We start from the raw sequence: 18,914 nt of genomic DNA, 5'->3' as shown, positions 1-18,914 counted from the left end.
AGTGAGATAATGAAGAATTTATTATTTTTATTATTGCTTTTTAAATATAACATTTAAATAAATTTTTTACTATTTAATTTTTAATAATGACTGATTACTAGCCATTAAATAGCTTGGAAAAGTCCTGAAATTTTAAGCTGGCTCTCAGGAACTATTATAAGCTGGTGCAACACTGAGTTCCTCTGAGTCAACTCCCAGGCTGGTCTTGAGTTCTATCTTTCCACATAGTGATTTGGAAGGACCCTAGCTCATGCTCACGCCACAGGCATCTGTTGAGCACTTGGGATGCTCTCTGTGGTACACACTGGAAAATTCCCCGCGGGTTCACACTCTCCCTGCAGAGTCCAAATGCAATGGCATAATTTAGTGCAATCCTTTTTCAATGTAACTGAAGTATCCATTCACCAGTAAATATTATTCAATACCTTCAATGTCCTAGGTTCCATTTTAGACCAACACTGGCAAACAAAACCAACTGAGGTCTCTGCTCTTTTATGGCCTCAATGTTTCCAACATGCTGTGGCCACAGAAATTTTGAATGGGAATCATGGGTGGTCTCATCTGCCCTAGATATTGAGGAAGGATCTGTAGGAAAGTGTCAAACACAGAAAACGGTAGAGTACTTCAAGACCAGGGCATAATACACACAAAGACAAAGAGGGTTGAAAAGTTGGCTTGAGGGTCAGATGGAGTTTGTTGAGGAAGGTGGTAAGAAGGTAGGGTGGTGTCAAACTGGGGAGATAATTCATATAATGTCATTAATCAGTTGTTACTTCTTAACTATACTGCTTCATCCTGTATTACACTGTGTTCTACTTCATACTTGTTATTCTGTTCTTTCATTGGATTTGAGGCATGTTATATGCCTATTTTCAAAAGACTGGAAAGCCCTTAAGGAGAGGGATTGTTGTACTTCTTCCAGAGAACAGGGCACATATTGAGTGATAAAGAATGTGGAATTAAATTTTTATCCCTATCTCCCTTTCATTTCTATCCCAGTTACACATATAGATAATTGGCCTGTAATTTCATTGGATTTTAATTAAATCTTGGATCAAAGAATATGGGAGAAGAAGAAGAAAGGAGGAGTGGGTCCAGAGAGAATGATTTCTCTTGCTGTTTTATGTTTTATTAACACTCAGGGAATCAATAATCAAAGGCCCAGGTTGTTCTGATCAATGTGTGGGTTTCAGGAAATCCTCGGATGCTTAACTCAGAAGCATGAATTTTCCTGCCAAATAAAGTCACCCTCAAAGACCTCTGGTTGGTTGCAAGCAATAACACTTTGTTGTTCTTTTTCTACCCTGACAATTACTTGTCTGGGAGCTTATGAAACTCTAAGAAGTAAGGAAATATCATTTAAATTTCAGATAGGGCCCTCCTCTCCATTTACTTTCTCATTTTCAAATGGGAAGGAAAGGAGAAGGGAATCATACTTGACTTTCTTTGTGTTTTTGATGTGTGTGTGTGTTTGGTTTTTGAGAGAGGAAGGAAGAGAGAGAGACAGAGAAACCTTACTTTCTCATTTTCAAATGGGAAGGAAAGGAGAAGGTAATCGTACTTGACTTTCTTTGTTTTTTTGGTGTGTGTGTGTGTGTGTGTGTTTGGTTTTTGAGAGAGGAAGGGAGAGAGAGAGACAGAGAAACATGGATATGAGAGCAATACATCAACCAGCTGTTTCCCTCATGTCCTGCACCAGGGATGGGGTCCACAACCCAGGCATGTGCCCTGACCTGGAATCAAACCTGCAACTTTAGGTGTGTGGGAGGACACCCAACCAACTGAGCAACACTGGCCAGGGATCTTTCTTGGTTTTATTATGACTAGGCTTTTATGAAAACATGACAAAGGACTACATAGTTTTTCTGTTGTTATTGTTTAGGACAAGAGGGAACCTATGTTACATGTAGTTGGGAACATTTTAAATGGATACATCTGAATGCAAATGTATATATGTGCTTGAGAGGGAATTGGCAGGGAAAAAGAAAATAAAATCTGGAATTTTGGAAGAATAGCTGTGGGATATTAACACAGAAATGAACCTTGACCTTTAAAGCCATTTTCTTGGTTGTCATCTAATTATTTCAGTAATCCCACTGTGACCCAAAACATGCTTTTAAGCATATAACATCCTTCACACTCACCCCAAGCCAGTGCCCCTGCCACATATATAGTTTCATACTTTTGGAACCTAGAATCCACATTTGATAATCCACTATATTTTTCTACATTGGACTCCATAAGACTTGGAGTTATTTCTAAATCTAAAAATTTATTCTCTAAGTATGAATATTTTCCCTCATGAGGAGTATTTGAAAGAACATGTTACAGAGTTTTGGGTGCACATAGGGATGCATTTCTATTTGTGTGTGTGTTTTAAACATTTTTGCATCTACATTTTGCGGACAGTGACTATGGCTATGAGAGACATGGAGAGAGCCAGTGTGTCCCAGCTTTCTGGTACAATCCAGCATCTCCATCAAAGGACTGCAGCCTTGGTCAAAGCTACCTTAACAGCACTGGGTAAGTAAAACAACCAAAGGAATTCCACTCATTGTTTTTGTGTTTCTGTAAGTTGGGATGAAAGGGAGCATCACTGTTGAAGCAGGATGGAATGTAGATAGAGTTTGTTTATATAGTCTCCGGGGAAGCCTGAGGAGATCTTTAGCTGAGAGTAGCTTTTTGGGAACATCAGAAGAGATTTCTGATTACCCAGTTTCAATATCTTTTGCATTTTGACAGACCATAGCTATTGTTTTGATTAGGCTTTCTCTTCTAGAAATACTGTGATTCCATCTGAGACAATAACTACATACACCATTTGCCCAACATCTTCATGAGATCTCTGGATGGAGAGTATGGCTAGGAGTTCAGCAATTGGGGGGGGGGAGAAATATCAGATATAATGGAGGACTGATATCATACGGAAGAGTTTGGTTTCATCTGCTTTTAAAGCCACCAGGAGAAGGCAATATGGATGGGTTGATTAATTACTTCTAATATCCAGGGAGAAACAAGACATAATGTGATGGTGATGGTGGTGATGTTGATGATGATAGTGGTGGTCTATTTATTTTATGTGGTTTTCCCAGCATGTTGCTTTAATGCAATTTAGAGATAATGATGTGCCTCGAAACAAGTCCGTTGTGTAGGTCATGGCTCTGGGCACACTCTCAGCTTGACTTCAGGTGCTGGGGTCTGTGGTCAAGAGAGATGACATGGCATCACTGTGCACAGCTCGTCCTTGTCCTAGAAGGTCACAGTCCTTGTGGGAGGTCTTTCCATGCTCACTTTTCTGAAATCACTTTACCTCAATTGGGCTGAATAGGAGTTTCAAACTTGTGCTTCTCATCTGGTATTTGTGGTAAGAAATGAAATAATAACAAAGAGAAAATATCCCATAAGATATCCCAGTGGCTCCAGAGTAAGGACTGTTAGGTGTTAAGCTATGGAATGATGCCCTGGTGGTGAAGGGGAGACAGGAAGAGGCTTCCTGATTAATCAGAGGCAGAAGTCTCATCTTCTAGCTGCTTTCTGGTACAGGGGAAACTGGGGGTGGCCTCAGGGAAGTAGAAACAAGTCTCTCCCTCACAGAGATCAGCACCTGCTTTTCCTGCTTTCATAATCCAATGGGTCTGCCTCCTCCTGTCTTGTATGTGAGTCAGACATTGATTTTTCTTGGCTGCTTTAGACACTGATCCGATCTGTGGCTCACCAGGTAGGATCGATAATAATGTTTAAAGAGCTACTCTTCCTGAGATGGAGGGATAGCGGCTCCTCAGCATTTATTTAGCTTCCTAAATGGCTGTCTTCTTTGAGACTCCGTTTTGAGGAGGAGCTGTGCGCAATGTCTGTCTTGCTCTCTTGCACGCCTTCTAACACACACGCATACAATCCAAACCACACCACTGACAATTGCCAATGCTCCTTAGGTACCGGCGGATTGTGTCCAACAACTGCACAGATGGGCTAAGGGAGAAGTACACCGCCAAGGCCCAGGTGTGCCCTGGAAAAGCCCCTCGGGGCCTCCATGTGGTGACGACTGATGGACGCCTGGTGGCAGAGCAGGGGCACAATGCGACCTTCATCATCCTCATGGAGGAGGTAGGTGCTGGCCAGGGTCTCTGAGGTCATAACTCACAAGCAGACCATTCCCTGTTCTCTGAAAGGGAAGAGAAAATATAAATCCTGTATTCAGGGCCCTGTATGAAAGTCAATGCAGCCCTGGCCAGTTTGCCCAGTGGTTAGAGTATCAGCCCTTGAACCAAATGGTCTCAGGTTCGATTCAGATCAAGGGCACATACCTGGGTTGCAGGTTCAATCCCGGCTCAAGTCAAGGGCACCTTCAGGAGGCAACCAATCAATGTGTCTCTTTCACATGATGTTTTTTAAAAAAAGAAAGCAAGTCACCGCCGAGAAGCTGAGATTTCTGGGAGAAAATAGAAGGACCAAAAGAGGGCTTGGGTGTTTAGAGACCTCCTTCCCTTCATCCAGCCACAGGGACTCAGACTGCAGTCTTGCTGCTTGTCTCTCACAGAGCAGAGCTGGTCATATTCTCTGAGGTTCCTCTTTAGGCTCTGCTTTGCTGAAGGAATGTTTATCACCATAAGACCATATACTAGAAACTTCGCCAGAAGAAGGGAATTCAAATTTTATCCGTTGCCTTCAGGAGCCTCTTTTACTTCATTGTAACCCTTCACCCCCTAATTAAAAAGCCCATGGGGCTTTCAAAGGGACTCCACAGTATGAGTGTGAGGGTAGTGGCGGATTATTGAAATCCTTTCAACTTACCTTTATGAAAAATGTCATATTGGTTGCTTTTCCATCAACTAGCTGCTCCATTAGTTCATTTTTTGTGTCTTCTGTAATCTGGGCAGTAAAATCAGACTAAGTTCATTCATTCCAGGATGGAAATAGCTCTGCTCCCTGCTTCTTGCTCCCTATATGAGCTATTTCATCTCTTCTCAGACCAGGTTGGTTTTCAGGCACTCCTCGCTGAGATGGTGGGGGCAGGAAGGCTTGCCTGATTTACAAAGCCCTCTAAATTTATATGCAAATTGCTCTGTGCTCTTGAGATCTTGGAAAGAGACCAAAGCAGGTCAGGACTTTTGTGTGTGTTTTTCCAGAAGTGTGAATACTTTAGAAGCCTTGAAAGTCAGGCCCACACTGGACAGGATGGTGAAGTTTCTTTATCCTGGCTGACAGACTCCTCCGCTGTCACCCACACTGGGTGCTAGAATTAAAAAACTTACAGATTCAGAGGAGGTCATTATCACATTTTCACTAGGGAGTTTCTAGGACCAGAGCTATAAAACCTTCTCTTGAATGGATGTGAAGAGCCACGATCTTATCCATTTGAATTGCATCCAGTTCATTTCCACTTTAATTTATATTCATAAACTCAAAGGTAGTTGACATTGTATGTGGGGCAAGGGAGCACCTATCAATATTTTACTCACATCTGAGTTGCTATGAGGGAAGAGACAGAAAGCGAAAGTATGATGGATGCACACTCACTGGGTGGAAGGATTGGCTCATAATTCTGAAATGATGCATTTCTCTTTCCATCCCATCAACCATCTTTGTATATGAAAAGAGATCCGGTTCTTTTTCATCTATTATTCTTGTTTTGTGGTCAGATTCAATTGCATTTATCCAGAATGTTGGTCTAATGTGGAGAGGAAGGGAAAAGGAAGGATGGGGTTGAGCATTGGCCCTTAAGAAGCTGAGCATTGGTTTGGGGACTTGGGGTGGCAAAGATCCACTCACCTGAACCATTGATATCACATTACCAGACAGCAACCAGAAGACTCTTGTCCTTCTCACAGGCAGAGGTATCTGTGAGCCGGGAGGGCCAGAAAGTGCTTCAGGGAAGAGGGGGCTTCGTTAGGTTTAGGGACATCCAAGGTCAACAGAGCACAGATGTAATCTTGGCCAGTGTGCAGTGCTAATCTACAGAATGGAAATAAATCATCTTACCTCATAGAGTTATTTTGAAGGTGGTATTATATAATATGTGCTAAATGATTAGCATAATGCTCAGACCATAATAATAATTACTAAAAATCTGAACAATTATGATGCTAGCATGGTGGTTGAGAACATTAGCATTGATACCAGACTGCCTGGTTTAAAACCTGGCTCTACCACTACCAGCTGCAATCCATTTGTAAAATGGTGACAGTAGTACTTTCTACAATATGGAGTTGTGAGGAAATTAAATGTTTGGAATGGAAAAGAAACCGTTAGCTGTTATTCTTATTGCTATTGGTATTACTGTGCCACAGGAAAAGAATCATTAAACCATGTGTGAGGTAGCCAGAGTTGCCTAGAGTCTCTATCTTCTCTATTATTGCCAGTGTCACACTAACCCAGCCTGACCGAGCTCAGGCACACACGAGCAACAGATCCATGGCGCCTGCCCACAGTGCCCAGTGGATCTCAGATAGGAGTCTGTTGATCGTGTTCATAGTGTTTCGGCCCCCCTGGGGGAGACTTTAGGTTTTCAGAGGGTGATGAGGAAGACACAGGAGAAGCATCCGAGATTAAGTCATGCTGGACCATGTGATTGAGCTCAAGCCAATTGCTGTTCCTTCTCGCAGGGCGATCTCCAAAGGACGAACATCCAGCTTGACTTTGGGGATGGGATTGCGGTGTCCTATGCTAACTTCAGCCCCATTGAGGATGGCATCAAGCATGTGTACAAGAGCGCAGGGATCTTCCAGGTGACGGCCTATGCAGAGAACAACCTGGGCTCGGATACAGCTGTCCTCTTCCTACACGTGGTTTGTAAGTAGCATGAGCCCTCGCCTCTCTTGCTTTTCTCCGTTGACAACTCCCTCTGTCCCAAACTTCTGGGATTCAGAGCTGAGACAGGATCTGGTGTGACTACTACCCTAAATGATGGCCCGAGTCAAATGATTGCGATGTGTGCTCATCTGTGTTTCAGAGTTTCCTAACACTGAAGTAGATTATTTCGAAAGTTTGGATAGTGTATTACCAACTGGCCCCTCCTTTTCAGCTCCACTTTGTTCTGATGTAAGTGTGCACATGCAGACACACTTTGAGGTGAAAGCCCCTTCCCTTTGTGATCTGTGTTGGAAGAACCAAAGAATGGTTTAGAAAACACACATTTAGATTTTTTGAATGTAGAACTGAACACGCAGAAGACCTTAATGCTTACATCTAAGGCCACTGGAAGTTCATTCCTGTTGCAAAGCATTCTAAGAGATCTCCAACATGTTTTTGCTGTCCAAGAATGTATTTCACTGCTGTTGGCTGTTGCTTTGCCCAAACCAATGCAACAGCTGAGTTCTGAATATTTTGTTTGTACTGGATGCATTTTGTGTATTTGCTATCTTGCGACTTGACTCATGTAAACTGAAACAAATATTATGATTTTAGAATGTCGGGTTGAGGAAATGTTATGGGGCTAGTATTGGTTTCATAAGTCTCTATCAGTGCTTCTCATGGGTCTAAGGACGTCTGTGGTTTTTACTTATACTCCTCACGGTGTTTTTGGAGTAATATGCTGCATGTGGTGAAAATGACACGTTTTATGAGTCTAAGTGAATACAAGGAGCACCTTTCCTAGCAACAACTCAGTGATGACATAAATGCCACTATACAAACAAACTGCACTTAAGAGGCCCCTGGCAAACAGCAAGCTAGCAGGTCTCCGAACATTCTAATCACAATAGCAGTACAGGGACCAACAGTAACAGGGGAAGTGCGTGGGACGAGGAGGAGACCTGGATTGTAGCTCAGTTATATTCCTAAAGATGCCAGGCTACGCGGCCATGAGATAAATTATTTCATCTCTTAGTCTTCTGAATTCCCAGTATTTTTTAAGTTTTTATTTATTGATTTGAGAGAAAGAGAGAAATATCAATTGGTTGCCTCCTCAGGGACCAACAGTAACAGGGGAAGTGCGTGGGACGAGGAGGAGACCTGGATTGTAGCTCAGTTATATTCCTAAAGATGCCAGGCTACGCGGCCATGAGATAAATTATTTCATCTCTTAGTCTTCTGAATTCCCAGTATTTTTTAAGTTTTTATTTATTGATTTGAGAGAGAGAGAGAAACATCAATTTGTTGTTCTGCTAATTTATGCATTCATTGCTTGCTTGCTATATGTGCCTTGGCTAGAAATCGAACCTGCAACCTTGGTGTATTGGGACAACACTCTGACCAGCTGAGCTACCTAGCCAGGGCTGGCTGAACTCCAATTTAAAATGGCTTAATTCTGACTGGTGCCTTGTTTCACAGGGCTCTTTTAATAGTAAATAGAAAGCACAAATTAAACATCCATTCACTAATTTATTCAATAAATATTTATTGAGTTCTGAATCTTTGCAAGGCACTCTGGTAGGAACTGGGGAGGCAACAATACAGATATGGTCCTGCCCTTACAGAATTCACATTTGGCGGGGGAGGGGTGGTGGTGGTGGTGGAAGGGGGATATGCTAGGAATGGGCCATCAATGGCCCAAGTGGTGATAACCACACCACACCAACTATAATCAGAAGCAAAGCACAAGGTCAGAAACTCAGGCGGGTGGTGTGCAATGTGTTCATGAGCCCAGGGTTCAGATCAAGAGAAACCTACATTTGAATTCTTATTATATCCCTTTGTTAAATGTCTAATATCAGTCAACTGTCTTGGTCTTTACAAACCTCTGATTCCTCATCCTTAATACTTAAATTATAGAGAGGCTTTAAAATAAAATTGGTTATGTGTATGTCAGGGATCCCCAAAACCACCCCCAGGTTTGCCAATTCCATAGAGGATTCACAGCCTCAGCTCCTAGTCATACTCGTGACTATGATTTATTACAGTGAAAGGAGACAAAACAAGATCATCAAAGAGAAAAGGCTCATAGAACAAAGTCTGGAGGAAACAAGACACAGGTTTCCAAGAGTCCTCTCCCCATGAAGTCACACAGGACATGCTCAATTCCTCTAGCAATGAGTTGAAGCAATGTGTGTGAAAGGCTGTCTACCAGAGAAGCTCATTGGAGACTCAGTGTCCATGATTTTTATTGGGTTCTGATCAAATAGGCATTCTTTGCCTAGCATATACCAAAAGTCGAGACTCCCAGAGGAAAGCAGGTGTTCAGAACAAACCATATTGTTGGCAAAACAGTCTACACACTCTTATCAGTTAACTGTTGACTGGAAACACCCCCAGGTCCAAGTTCCCAGATGCTAGTCAAGGACCAGTCTTACACACAGATCTTTTGAAAGATGGCAATTTCAGGTCTGTTCACACATGTCTGCACAGTGTGCAAAATGCTACTTAGCACCCAGCTTGGCACATGATAAGTGTAACCTGTGATAGTAATTAGATTTGACTTTGGAAAAACACAGGGATTAAGATGGCAACCCACTGTGTAGTCAAAAATCCATGTATAACTTTTGACTCCCCCAAATCTTAACTACTAATAACCTAATGTTGACCAGAAGCCTTATGATAACATAAACAATTGATTAACACATATTTTGTATGTTATAGGTACTATATACTGCATTCTTACAATAAAAAGTAAGAGAAAAGAAAATGTTATTAAGGAAATCATAAGGAAAATACATTTTTCAGTATTGTATATATTTATTAAAAATTTATGTATGAATGGGCCTGTACACTTATGTCTTTAATCCATTTTGAGTTTATTCTTGTGTATCATATAAGAAGGTGGTCTAATTTCCCTTTTTTTTTTGGATGTATCTGTCCAATTTTCCCAACAACAATTATTGAATAGACTATCTTTACCCCATTGTATGCTCTTCCTCCCTTGTCAAATATTAATTGACTATAAAGGTGTGGATTTATTTCTGGGCTCTCTATTCTGTTCCATCGCTCTATATGTCTATTTTTATGCCAGTACCATGATGTTTTGATTACTATGGCCTTGTAGTATAGTTTGATATCAGGTAGCATGATTCCTCCAACTTTGTTCTTCTTTCTCAAGATTGCTGTAGCTGCTCAGGGTCTTGTGTGGTTCCATATACATTTTTTTTTAATATTTGTTCTAGGTCTGTGAATTATACCATTGGTATCATTATAGGAAGTGTTGAATCTATAGATTGCTTTGGGTAGTATGGGCAATTTAATGGTCTAAAGTCTTCCCATCTCTGAACAGAATATATGCTTCCACTTATTTGTATCTTCTTCACCTTCTTTTTTTCTAGACTCATAGATACAGAGAACAGACTAACAGCCATCATAGGGAAGACATATCATGGGGGACTGGGTGAAAAAGGTGAAGGGATTAAGCAAAGGGAAAAAAAAACCCTCATAGAGACAGACAACAGTATGGTGATTACCAGAGGGAAAGAAGGTGGAGAAAATAGAAGAGAGTAAAGGGGGAATAAATAGTGATGGAAGGAGACTTGACTTGGAGTGGTGAACATACAATACAATATACAGATGATGTATTATGGAATTGTACACCTGAAACCTATATAATTTTATTATCAATTTCACCCCAATAAATTCAATAAAATTTGTAAATGGACCCATATAGTTCAAAACCATGTTGTTCAAGGGTCAACTGCACTAAGTTCTTCTTATTCACCTTCTGCCCAACACTTCTCTGCATTTAAAAATGAAGACAAAGAAAAAAATTTACTTTAATCCAAGGACCTGCCCCACCCATGTTCCTAATTGTGGCAAGAATGGGCCTTGATTGCAGCGGGCAAGACTGATGTGTCTTAGTGACAAAAAAAACAAACAAAAAAACCCCCCACAACATCAAGGAACAGGTTTATACTGTGGGTTATGTGCATGAAGGAGGAAATGTTCCTTGAAACTTTTATCGTGCTCATAATTCCCTCCAAATCAATCATGGCTGCATTTACCAGACAGTTATTATAGTGGAAACTGCTGTTGGCCTCACCTTGGGCCATTAGCTAACAAAAGTAGTTGTTAGCTGCCCATAATAACCAATCTCGCAAAGATTATTAGATTTTATCCAAAAGAGCCCTGTTTGACAGTGACCGTTTTAGGTGTGTGCCATGCTCTCTCCCGAATCCCTTCAGCTCTCTTCTCCCTGCTCTGTGGTCTGTCTCTAGGTTGAAGCCTGAAGCTTCTGGTTCAGGCTCTTTGCACTAAATAGCTACTACCTGTTGTTGTTACTTGATATTATATTTACTTAAATGTGAGGCTGGAATGAATGGGACCATATTTGATGGTGTTGTAATTCATGGGAGCCTCATCTTGTTGTGTATGTATGAGATTAGGGAGAAGATCTCCTTTTGTCTCCTTGGGCATCAAAGTCTCCTGGCAACGTAAGCCTTGACCCCTGAGTGACTGCAGGCTGACAAGAATATGTAAGGCTACAAGTCATAGTGGCCTTATCCCTTAACTGTGAAAAAGCCCAGGGTTCCCATGAGCTGGCCAGGGTAAAGGGCTCTGGGCCATTCTCCCTTGAGGACATGAGGATTGAGGGTCAAGGGGAAGAATGAGGGGTTTGCATCTGGGCATGGAGAAAGACGGAGGAGTTAATGTAAGAAACAGATCTCTCACTTCCCTCCTTGGACATGAACTGGCCAGGGACTCTTCCCACTGCCTCATTCTCTTCCCCATTTATCAGTAAAATGCAAACAACAGAAAGAGATAAATCAGGTAAACTCCTAAAAATGAGTCTATAAAGCAGTGAAAGTAGCCAGTGTTTTCTCAGACGATGTGTTTTTTATTCTCATTGACAATCAAACCATAAAATATAATTGAACAGACTTCCTTATTGAAAATAATTAAATCTTTAGCCAAAGGTGTATCTGAAATGACGAGGTTCAAATTATTTGCTGGAAGAAATCTTGATGTGCCTTATATCTGGGGTCAGGTCAGAGAGCTGTAGGCAGAGAGTATGTTCAGGGTGTAGATACAGAGATTCTTGAAACCTTGTTGACTGTTCAGGAGGGTATAGTCTGGACCAATGGTCGCTAACTGGTGGTCTGTGAGGTCCAAAAAGTTGGCGACCACTGGACTCTGGACAATGGCAAATAGACCTGGTTGTTCTTAACACCCAAACATCGGTCCATGTCCAAACACCTTCTCCCCCAATGTCAATTTACCTACAACACAGAATGTGCCCAGTGAGACCCAGAAGGCTTCCCAGTGTCTTCGGAGGGAAGTCTACCCAAAGATTCCCAGAAACAGGGGTGCCACGGTGGTCATGGTGGGCATAGGAATAGTGCCAACCTATAATCTACTACATGGTACTTATAACAGCCATACATTGCCTTCATATATTCTTATTTCTATAAGGAAGGCAGGGCAAATATTGTCTCTTATTTTTAGGACAAAGTAATGGTCTATGTAGGACAAAACTCTACATAGATGCACTAATCACATAGCTACATTTGAACCAGAGCAGAAACGGAAAGCATCCATCTGTTTTCATGTCATTGTTTTCCGTTTAAACTGGACTGTTTCCAATAGCGAAGGCTAGGTGGCCGGAAAAGTGTCCCACCTCTGGGAAACACTAAGGTCCCCAGGCTACAGGTGTCCTTGCTGCAGTTGTGACCTTTAGTCATTTTCACCAATCAAATCATGGCAGTGGAAACTGGGAAACGGTGCCCTTAGTGTGAACAGATAATTGGAAGATTTTAATTGGATTTGATTAAGTAGGAAGGATATAAGGAAGGGAAAGGAGGAGGAAGGAAGAAAGGAAAGGAAAGAGAAAAAAAAGAAAGGAAGAAAGGAAGGTAAGAAGGGAGGGAGAGAGAGAGGAAGGGGTGAAGGTGGAGGAGAAAATCCCAAAGACAGTTAAATAGCATATCTACCCCACAGATGCAACACTAGCATATTAACATTTTACATTAACATTTTCTGCTCATTTTGGGGAGGAAATGAATTTAATTAAAATGCTCATTTATTATGCACAGAGTGTGTTCCTGTATGTTCTCTTAGAACTTGATTCTGCTTATCTCAGTTTTCTGAGGGGAAAAAAAATGTTTGGTCAACTTTTTGCAAACAGCTTTTTCTTATTATTACTTGGGGGCCTGGCATTTGTTTCTCCTTCAGTTTAGGGAGATGGGCTTTTTCCATTTTGTTAAACAGCCTGGTGGGCTTCTGAGTGACACCCGCTGAGTATTGCAGATAACAGGTACAGTGGCTCCTGGTTGAAGAGATGAAACCAATTAACAATTGAGGATAATGGAAGAGCCCTCTTTACAATGCATTGACCCTGAATCACTATACAGGCTAATGGTCAGAGATGAAACTGACTACTGTTTTTCTTCCTATCTGTTGGCTCAGTGTCTAGTAAACTAGCCTTGTCCTTGGATTTGAGTTTCATAAGCATTTCTGGTTTGGCTCCCAGGCTAATGGTCAGAGATGAAACTGACTACTGTTTTTTTTTCCTATCTGTTGGCTCAGTGTCTAGTAAACTAGCTTTGTCCTTGGATTGGAGTTTCATAAGCATTTCTGGTTTGGCTCATCAGATGTAAATTAAGTTCAAATGTCACTCAAACAACCTAAGCCTGATTTGATGATTTGATTTGCCTATTAGAGGCAGTTCTTCATGTTCAAATGTCACTCAAACAACCTAAGCCTGATTTGATTTTCCTGTTAGAGGCAGTTTTTCATTTCAAGTATACACACACACACACACCTCAACATGTGTGAGTTTGTGAACCTTGTTTTCTTATAGGTCAAGGTAATAACGGTTAAGAATAAGACTCTGGGAGTGTGATAACGTTTGTCTGTTCATTTCAGGAATTTAAACACTGACATGGTTTTCCTTGTTCCTGTAGGTCCCGTGGAGCATGTTCACCTCCGTGTCCCATTTGTCGCCATAAGAAATAAGGAGGTCAACATCAGTGCAGTCGTGTGGCCCAGCCAGCTGGGGACTCTCACCTACTTCTGGTGGTTTGGCAACAGCACGAAGGTTCGGCCCTTTCTGCCTTGTGTCTGATGCGATCTATACTGAGTGCTCCTGGCTCCAGCTTCGGGGTTGATGTCAGGGACACTGGGGATGTGGGCACGAGGATGTACTTTCTGCAGCTGTGAGTCCGCATAATTGAATATGACATTACTCTCTAGTTCATTATAGCAAGGAAAGTTCAAATAACCCTAAGGAAGAAAGAGTACTTTGAGAAACTATATAAATCTGGTTGTTCTTGCTCCTGTGATCAATATTTCTAAAACTTCCTTTGCTCTGTGTGTTTTAATCCTGGCCTGTCCACTAGCTATATAATATCTCTGAGATCAAGTAATCCCATTTGAAAAAATGTGAATTAGATATTTCAATGTAAGGCTATGAAGAGCAAATGGGGCAGGGCAGTGCATGCAAGAATCCTTATCAAGACCTTCTAGGTGTTCTCGAAGGCCCGGGTTCTTCTTAGGCATGGCATTGATGTCACCAAGTCACAAAGAAAGGCACTAAAGGGGACTTTGCAGCTACTCCCTGCTCCCAATCCCTAGTAGTGGTGTCAGTATATAAAAAAGCACCACACTTGTATAACAGAATCTGGGAGCAATTAGGCTGAGGGTCCCTCAATTTAGGGGCTTGATGTTCTTCTCTGCTCATGTTTCTGTCTGCATTTTCCTTTTTTGATGTGATTGGCATTGCTTATCTTAGGTCTCTACCTTTAGTTTTTAAATACTTTTAAAAAGCTATTCTATCAGACTTGGAAATGCTGACTATCTAAGAAAAGGGCTAATACATATTCATTTGCTGGTGTAGTGATTCCTCTGAAACATGAATGGGGCAATGCTGTTTTTGTTTGCTTGTTTCAAGATGGCCAAGGAGAACTTCAGCCCCTCCCTGACAGGAGTCAGAGGGCCCCAGGTTAGGATCCAGCACTGTTACATGCTGGCTATGCGAGTTTGGTCGAGATAGTTGACCTCCAAGCTAATTCACTCAACTGCACATTGGAAATAATAATACCTGTGTCATTTTGATTATTGTGCAAACTAAGTAAGAGAATGTGTGTCTCCCTGGCACACACTAAGTATTCACTAAATGGGTGCTTTTTAGTTTGTCCTAAAAACTGGGAGTTAGACTGGTTTGATAAAAGATTGAACTAGATTCATGGACCAAGGGCCTGCTTTCTCTTTGCATTATTTGTGCTGTATTTTCTTAGATACATTTCTTAGCCTAGGCTACTGATGTTGTGCATTTCTGGGATTATTACTCACCAGGCAGTGGGTAGGGAGGTTTGTTTAGAAGATCCCCGCTTAGTACAATAGAGAAAGGCAGCTCCCTGTGTGAGATGAGCACTCCAGAGCCAAACAGCTAGTTGATTGTAGAGTCAGACCTAAAACCCCGGTCTCCTAACTCCCACCTACCACATACCGCCCCCTCCCTTAGCCACAGGATGCTTTAGCTGCATCACTCCATTCCATAGAGGTTACAGACCTTACAATCCTACCTCAAAAGCCAGCAGTCATGCAGGGTGAAGGAAAAATAAAACATCATTTGGGCAAAGAAAGTGAGAGTGAGAAGAATTTTAAGTTCATTTCTCCTGTGATGATGTGAGGTTTTGGCTGTCAAGCCAGGGAATTTATTTTTCTGTTACTGCTCATTTACTGATGATTTTTACTGAGAAACTGCTGTGTGCGAGGGGTGCAGTTCTTGGTCAATATCAACACAGCGATTTACTCAGCAGCCCACAAGGAAGCAAACACACAGTATTTCTCTACCATTTTTTTCTTCAAGTGCTGATTCTAATACCTGAGATACCAGACAGTGTCTAATACATATTTGATAAATAAACAGAAAAGTGGACAAAGGGATTGGAGAGCCTAGTTTCAATTTCTCTAACGATTATCTTTGGTAGCTTGAACAAATCACCTGTCTCTTTGTTTGTTTTCTCTAAAGTGAGGATACTAATATGTAATCCATGAACACCGGGTTACTATTTGAAGTATCTATCTATCTAATCTATATAATGCCATATTATGAGAGGGACATTGTTAAATTACAGAAAGAGATTATAGTTTTTTAAATTTATGATTATGTGAGGCATTTCTTTGGTTAGGAATTATTCATCTATAAATGTGAGCATGAAGTGCTGCCCAAATACCAAGATCTCCAAGGTCTTACTAGTTTATTTTTGTTCCCAAAGAATCAAGAGAATGCTAATACATAAGAGGCATTAAAATAGAGTAGTTTTGAAATAAGATAAAAGTGGGTTAGAGTCCAGACTCAGATTCTTGGCTGTCTGCCTTCAGTTAAATCTTATAATTTCTCAGGACCTCAGCTTATTAATGGTAGTGTCAGAGTTAATTGTGGTAGTAACTATCCCCTACTATTGCTTTGAGAGTCGAGAGAGGCTTGTAGAGCTCTTAGAACACACCTCATCACATGAAAATGCCAGTCACTGTTGGGTGTGCTCATCATTTGCATCAATAGCCTCTCCATCTCAGGAACAAATCTGATTTGGTTCCACGGATTTCCCTCTCACCTCCAAGAACGGCTATGCAGTCCATTTGAAAGAGATACATTTTCAGAGCTTTTCCTAGCACCATGCCATAAACACATCAAGGTGGCCCCAGTATCCAATAATTAATCCAATGAGCATCATCTTTGGCTGACAAATGATGAGTGCCTTTGGTGTCATGGTGAGTGCTCTGATTTTAGAGCCATTTCATCCCCTTTGACTAGAAAACTGATCTTTAAAAGGAGCTAATCCTAATTTTAAGTCTTTATTCCTAGTACTGCTTTGTATTAGTCCTTTTATACATACTATTTTATTTATTGGAACATCTCTGATAAAAAAGTAATCCCATTTTACAGAGAAAATAGGCTAATACTCTTGGAAGGCAGTTTCATGTGTGTGTGTGTGTTGTGACTAGGTGAATTAAACAGGTTGAATTAAATCATCAATAATAATCAGATAATACCCACTCCTTTATATCTAGCCCTGTGTTTGGTGCCCTTAGGAATAAAAGATCCCACATAGCATTGCCTCCGCCTTCCAGGAAATTATATTCCACAGAGAAAACAGGATGAACACACGTGCAATGATTGGTGGGCAAACGTGAGATATAAGGAAATAGAAGAAAGCAAGCATTCCAGAAATCCTAATATAGGCTCATATACGAACCTATCAGCAAGAGATGTGGAATTGAATCAGTAGCTCTATGGCTCTTTTTCAAGAACCTATATTTTGTGTTACATGTTTTGAGGAATATAAGGCGGTGTAGATTCCAATCGTTGCCTCTAAGAAATATAAGCTGTAGTTGAGAATATGAGGTTCACATCTAAGAACAGGTACTCTAAGGTAATAGATATTCTAAATACTGTAAGGTAATTAGATACTACAGATAAGGCACTATACTAAAGAATGTAATATTCCTGGCCCAGTCCAGCAGCCTAGGAGGTGATGGACACAGAGTTTGCTGGTTATAGAATGAGTCCTGTGTGAAGTTGTTCCTAAGCAGGCATTACAGGAGCAGCAGAACTGAGGCAGAACTGAGGAGGGAAAGAGATTTGCATGTAAAGGCTTTGGGCATGGTTGTGTTCTGTGTAGACAGATTCAGACAACACACAGGATACATGTATGCAGAAACCAGAGAATGAAATGAAAGGTGGGAAGGCTAGATAACACGTGACTTTCAATAACATAAATAAATGCTTTTTATTTTTTCATAGAGACTCAAATTTAGGATAGAATAATGGAAGCAAGAATCAGGTTCATGGACAGTGAAACTTTAGACACTGAGATACTTTTGAAGAGTTTTGAGCCTGTGTGTGTGTGTGTGTGTGTGTGTGTGAGGACTTTTTTTTCCCCCAAAATAAATTTTCACATTAACACCATAGTCACAGATAATATTCTACACATATTATTTTGCCTTATTTCTTCCTGTTTTTGTGTGTATTTTAGATATTTTACATAATCCTCATCATAATATGCCCAAATTACATATTCTGCCTTTTACACTTTTTATAATAAGCATTTTTTGCACATTACTATGTAATCAGCTGAAGGCTTTAAGTATATTTATTGCGTAGTCTGTTCAATTTTGGATGGCCGTTTTCATCAAGGTATACATTTAAATTGTGACAATCATATAATATTTAATATTAACTTGACTTAGTCACTAAGTCTTAGTGTGTCTGGAAAACTGGTATAGGCTGCATCCAAAGATTTCCCTGAAGTTCCGTTTTCATCAAGGTATACATTTAAATTGTGACAATCACATAATATTTAATATTAACTTGACTTAGTGTGTCTGGCAAACTGGTATAGGCTGCATCCAAAGGTTTCCCTGAAGTTTCCTGTTTCATTGGTCCAGTGGAAATCTTGTAACTAAGTAGTCACTCAGTTCCACATCTCTTGCTGATAGGTCCAATCATTGCATGTTGATTTCTTGCTGGGCCCAGTGGGTAATAGGGGACCTGTCTCGCATGAGGGATTCTCTGTGGGCAGGGATGTAGTCCACAGCCTAGGCAGGACATGAGGTATTATTCTAAGCAGCCTCACAGTGGGCTGGCCCTGCAGCTTGGACAAAGCACAGAGATAGAGAAGTCAATCGCCTTCTGGCCGCCTGTTGGATTTGTGAGGCTCTGAAAAGGCCAATTTGCTGGGATTAACAGAGGTCTGGCTTAATAAATGCATCTGCTTGCCTAATAGATTGTGTAAATGAACCTTAAATACTTGATTTAATTTAACATTGGGCACTAGCTATCAGCGGCCCATAAGGAGCTCAAGGATCCTGTAGAGTGTTCCAGCTTTTCAAGGAAGGTGATAGCAGCCGTGATACCATAACAGCTGATGGAAAACGAAAGCAATTTGGAAAACAAAATGAGCTCCTGCCATTTTCCCAGCACAGGAGCCTGTGGCCTGCCACACTGCATGCTGCCTTTAGCACAGTCTCTTTGCTGTGGTGCAGGGCCCTGTGGGATGGTGGGATGCCATTCTCCTTCCTACTTCAGATGACATGTCCTTGTCCTGCTGCCCTGT

General features: G+C 41.1%; 1 protein-coding gene across 1 annotated transcript in view; it reads left to right on the top strand.

Moving 5' to 3' along the window:
- The window catches only part of SORCS3 (sortilin-related VPS10 domain containing receptor 3), a gene marked incomplete at its 5' end in the record, with an annotated part of 543,035 nt that overhangs the window by 501,309 nt on the left and 22,812 nt on the right, over positions 1–18,914 (top strand). Inside the window, 4 exons of the mRNA XM_005878303.2 lie at positions 2,410–2,523; positions 3,933–4,104; positions 6,603–6,789; positions 13,758–13,891. Coding sequence (XP_005878365.1) covers positions 2,410–2,523; positions 3,933–4,104; positions 6,603–6,789; positions 13,758–13,891 — 607 coding nt within the window. The remainder of the gene's footprint in view (positions 1–2,409; positions 2,524–3,932; positions 4,105–6,602; positions 6,790–13,757; positions 13,892–18,914) is intronic.

This window comes from Myotis brandtii, unplaced genomic scaffold (assembly GCF_000412655.1).
Source record: "Myotis brandtii unplaced genomic scaffold, ASM41265v1 scaffold550, whole genome shotgun sequence".
Lineage (NCBI taxonomy): Eukaryota > Metazoa > Chordata > Mammalia > Chiroptera > Vespertilionidae > Myotis > Myotis brandtii.
Note: the sequence above shows the minus strand (reverse complement) of the source record. Positions and strands in the feature narration are given on the sequence as shown.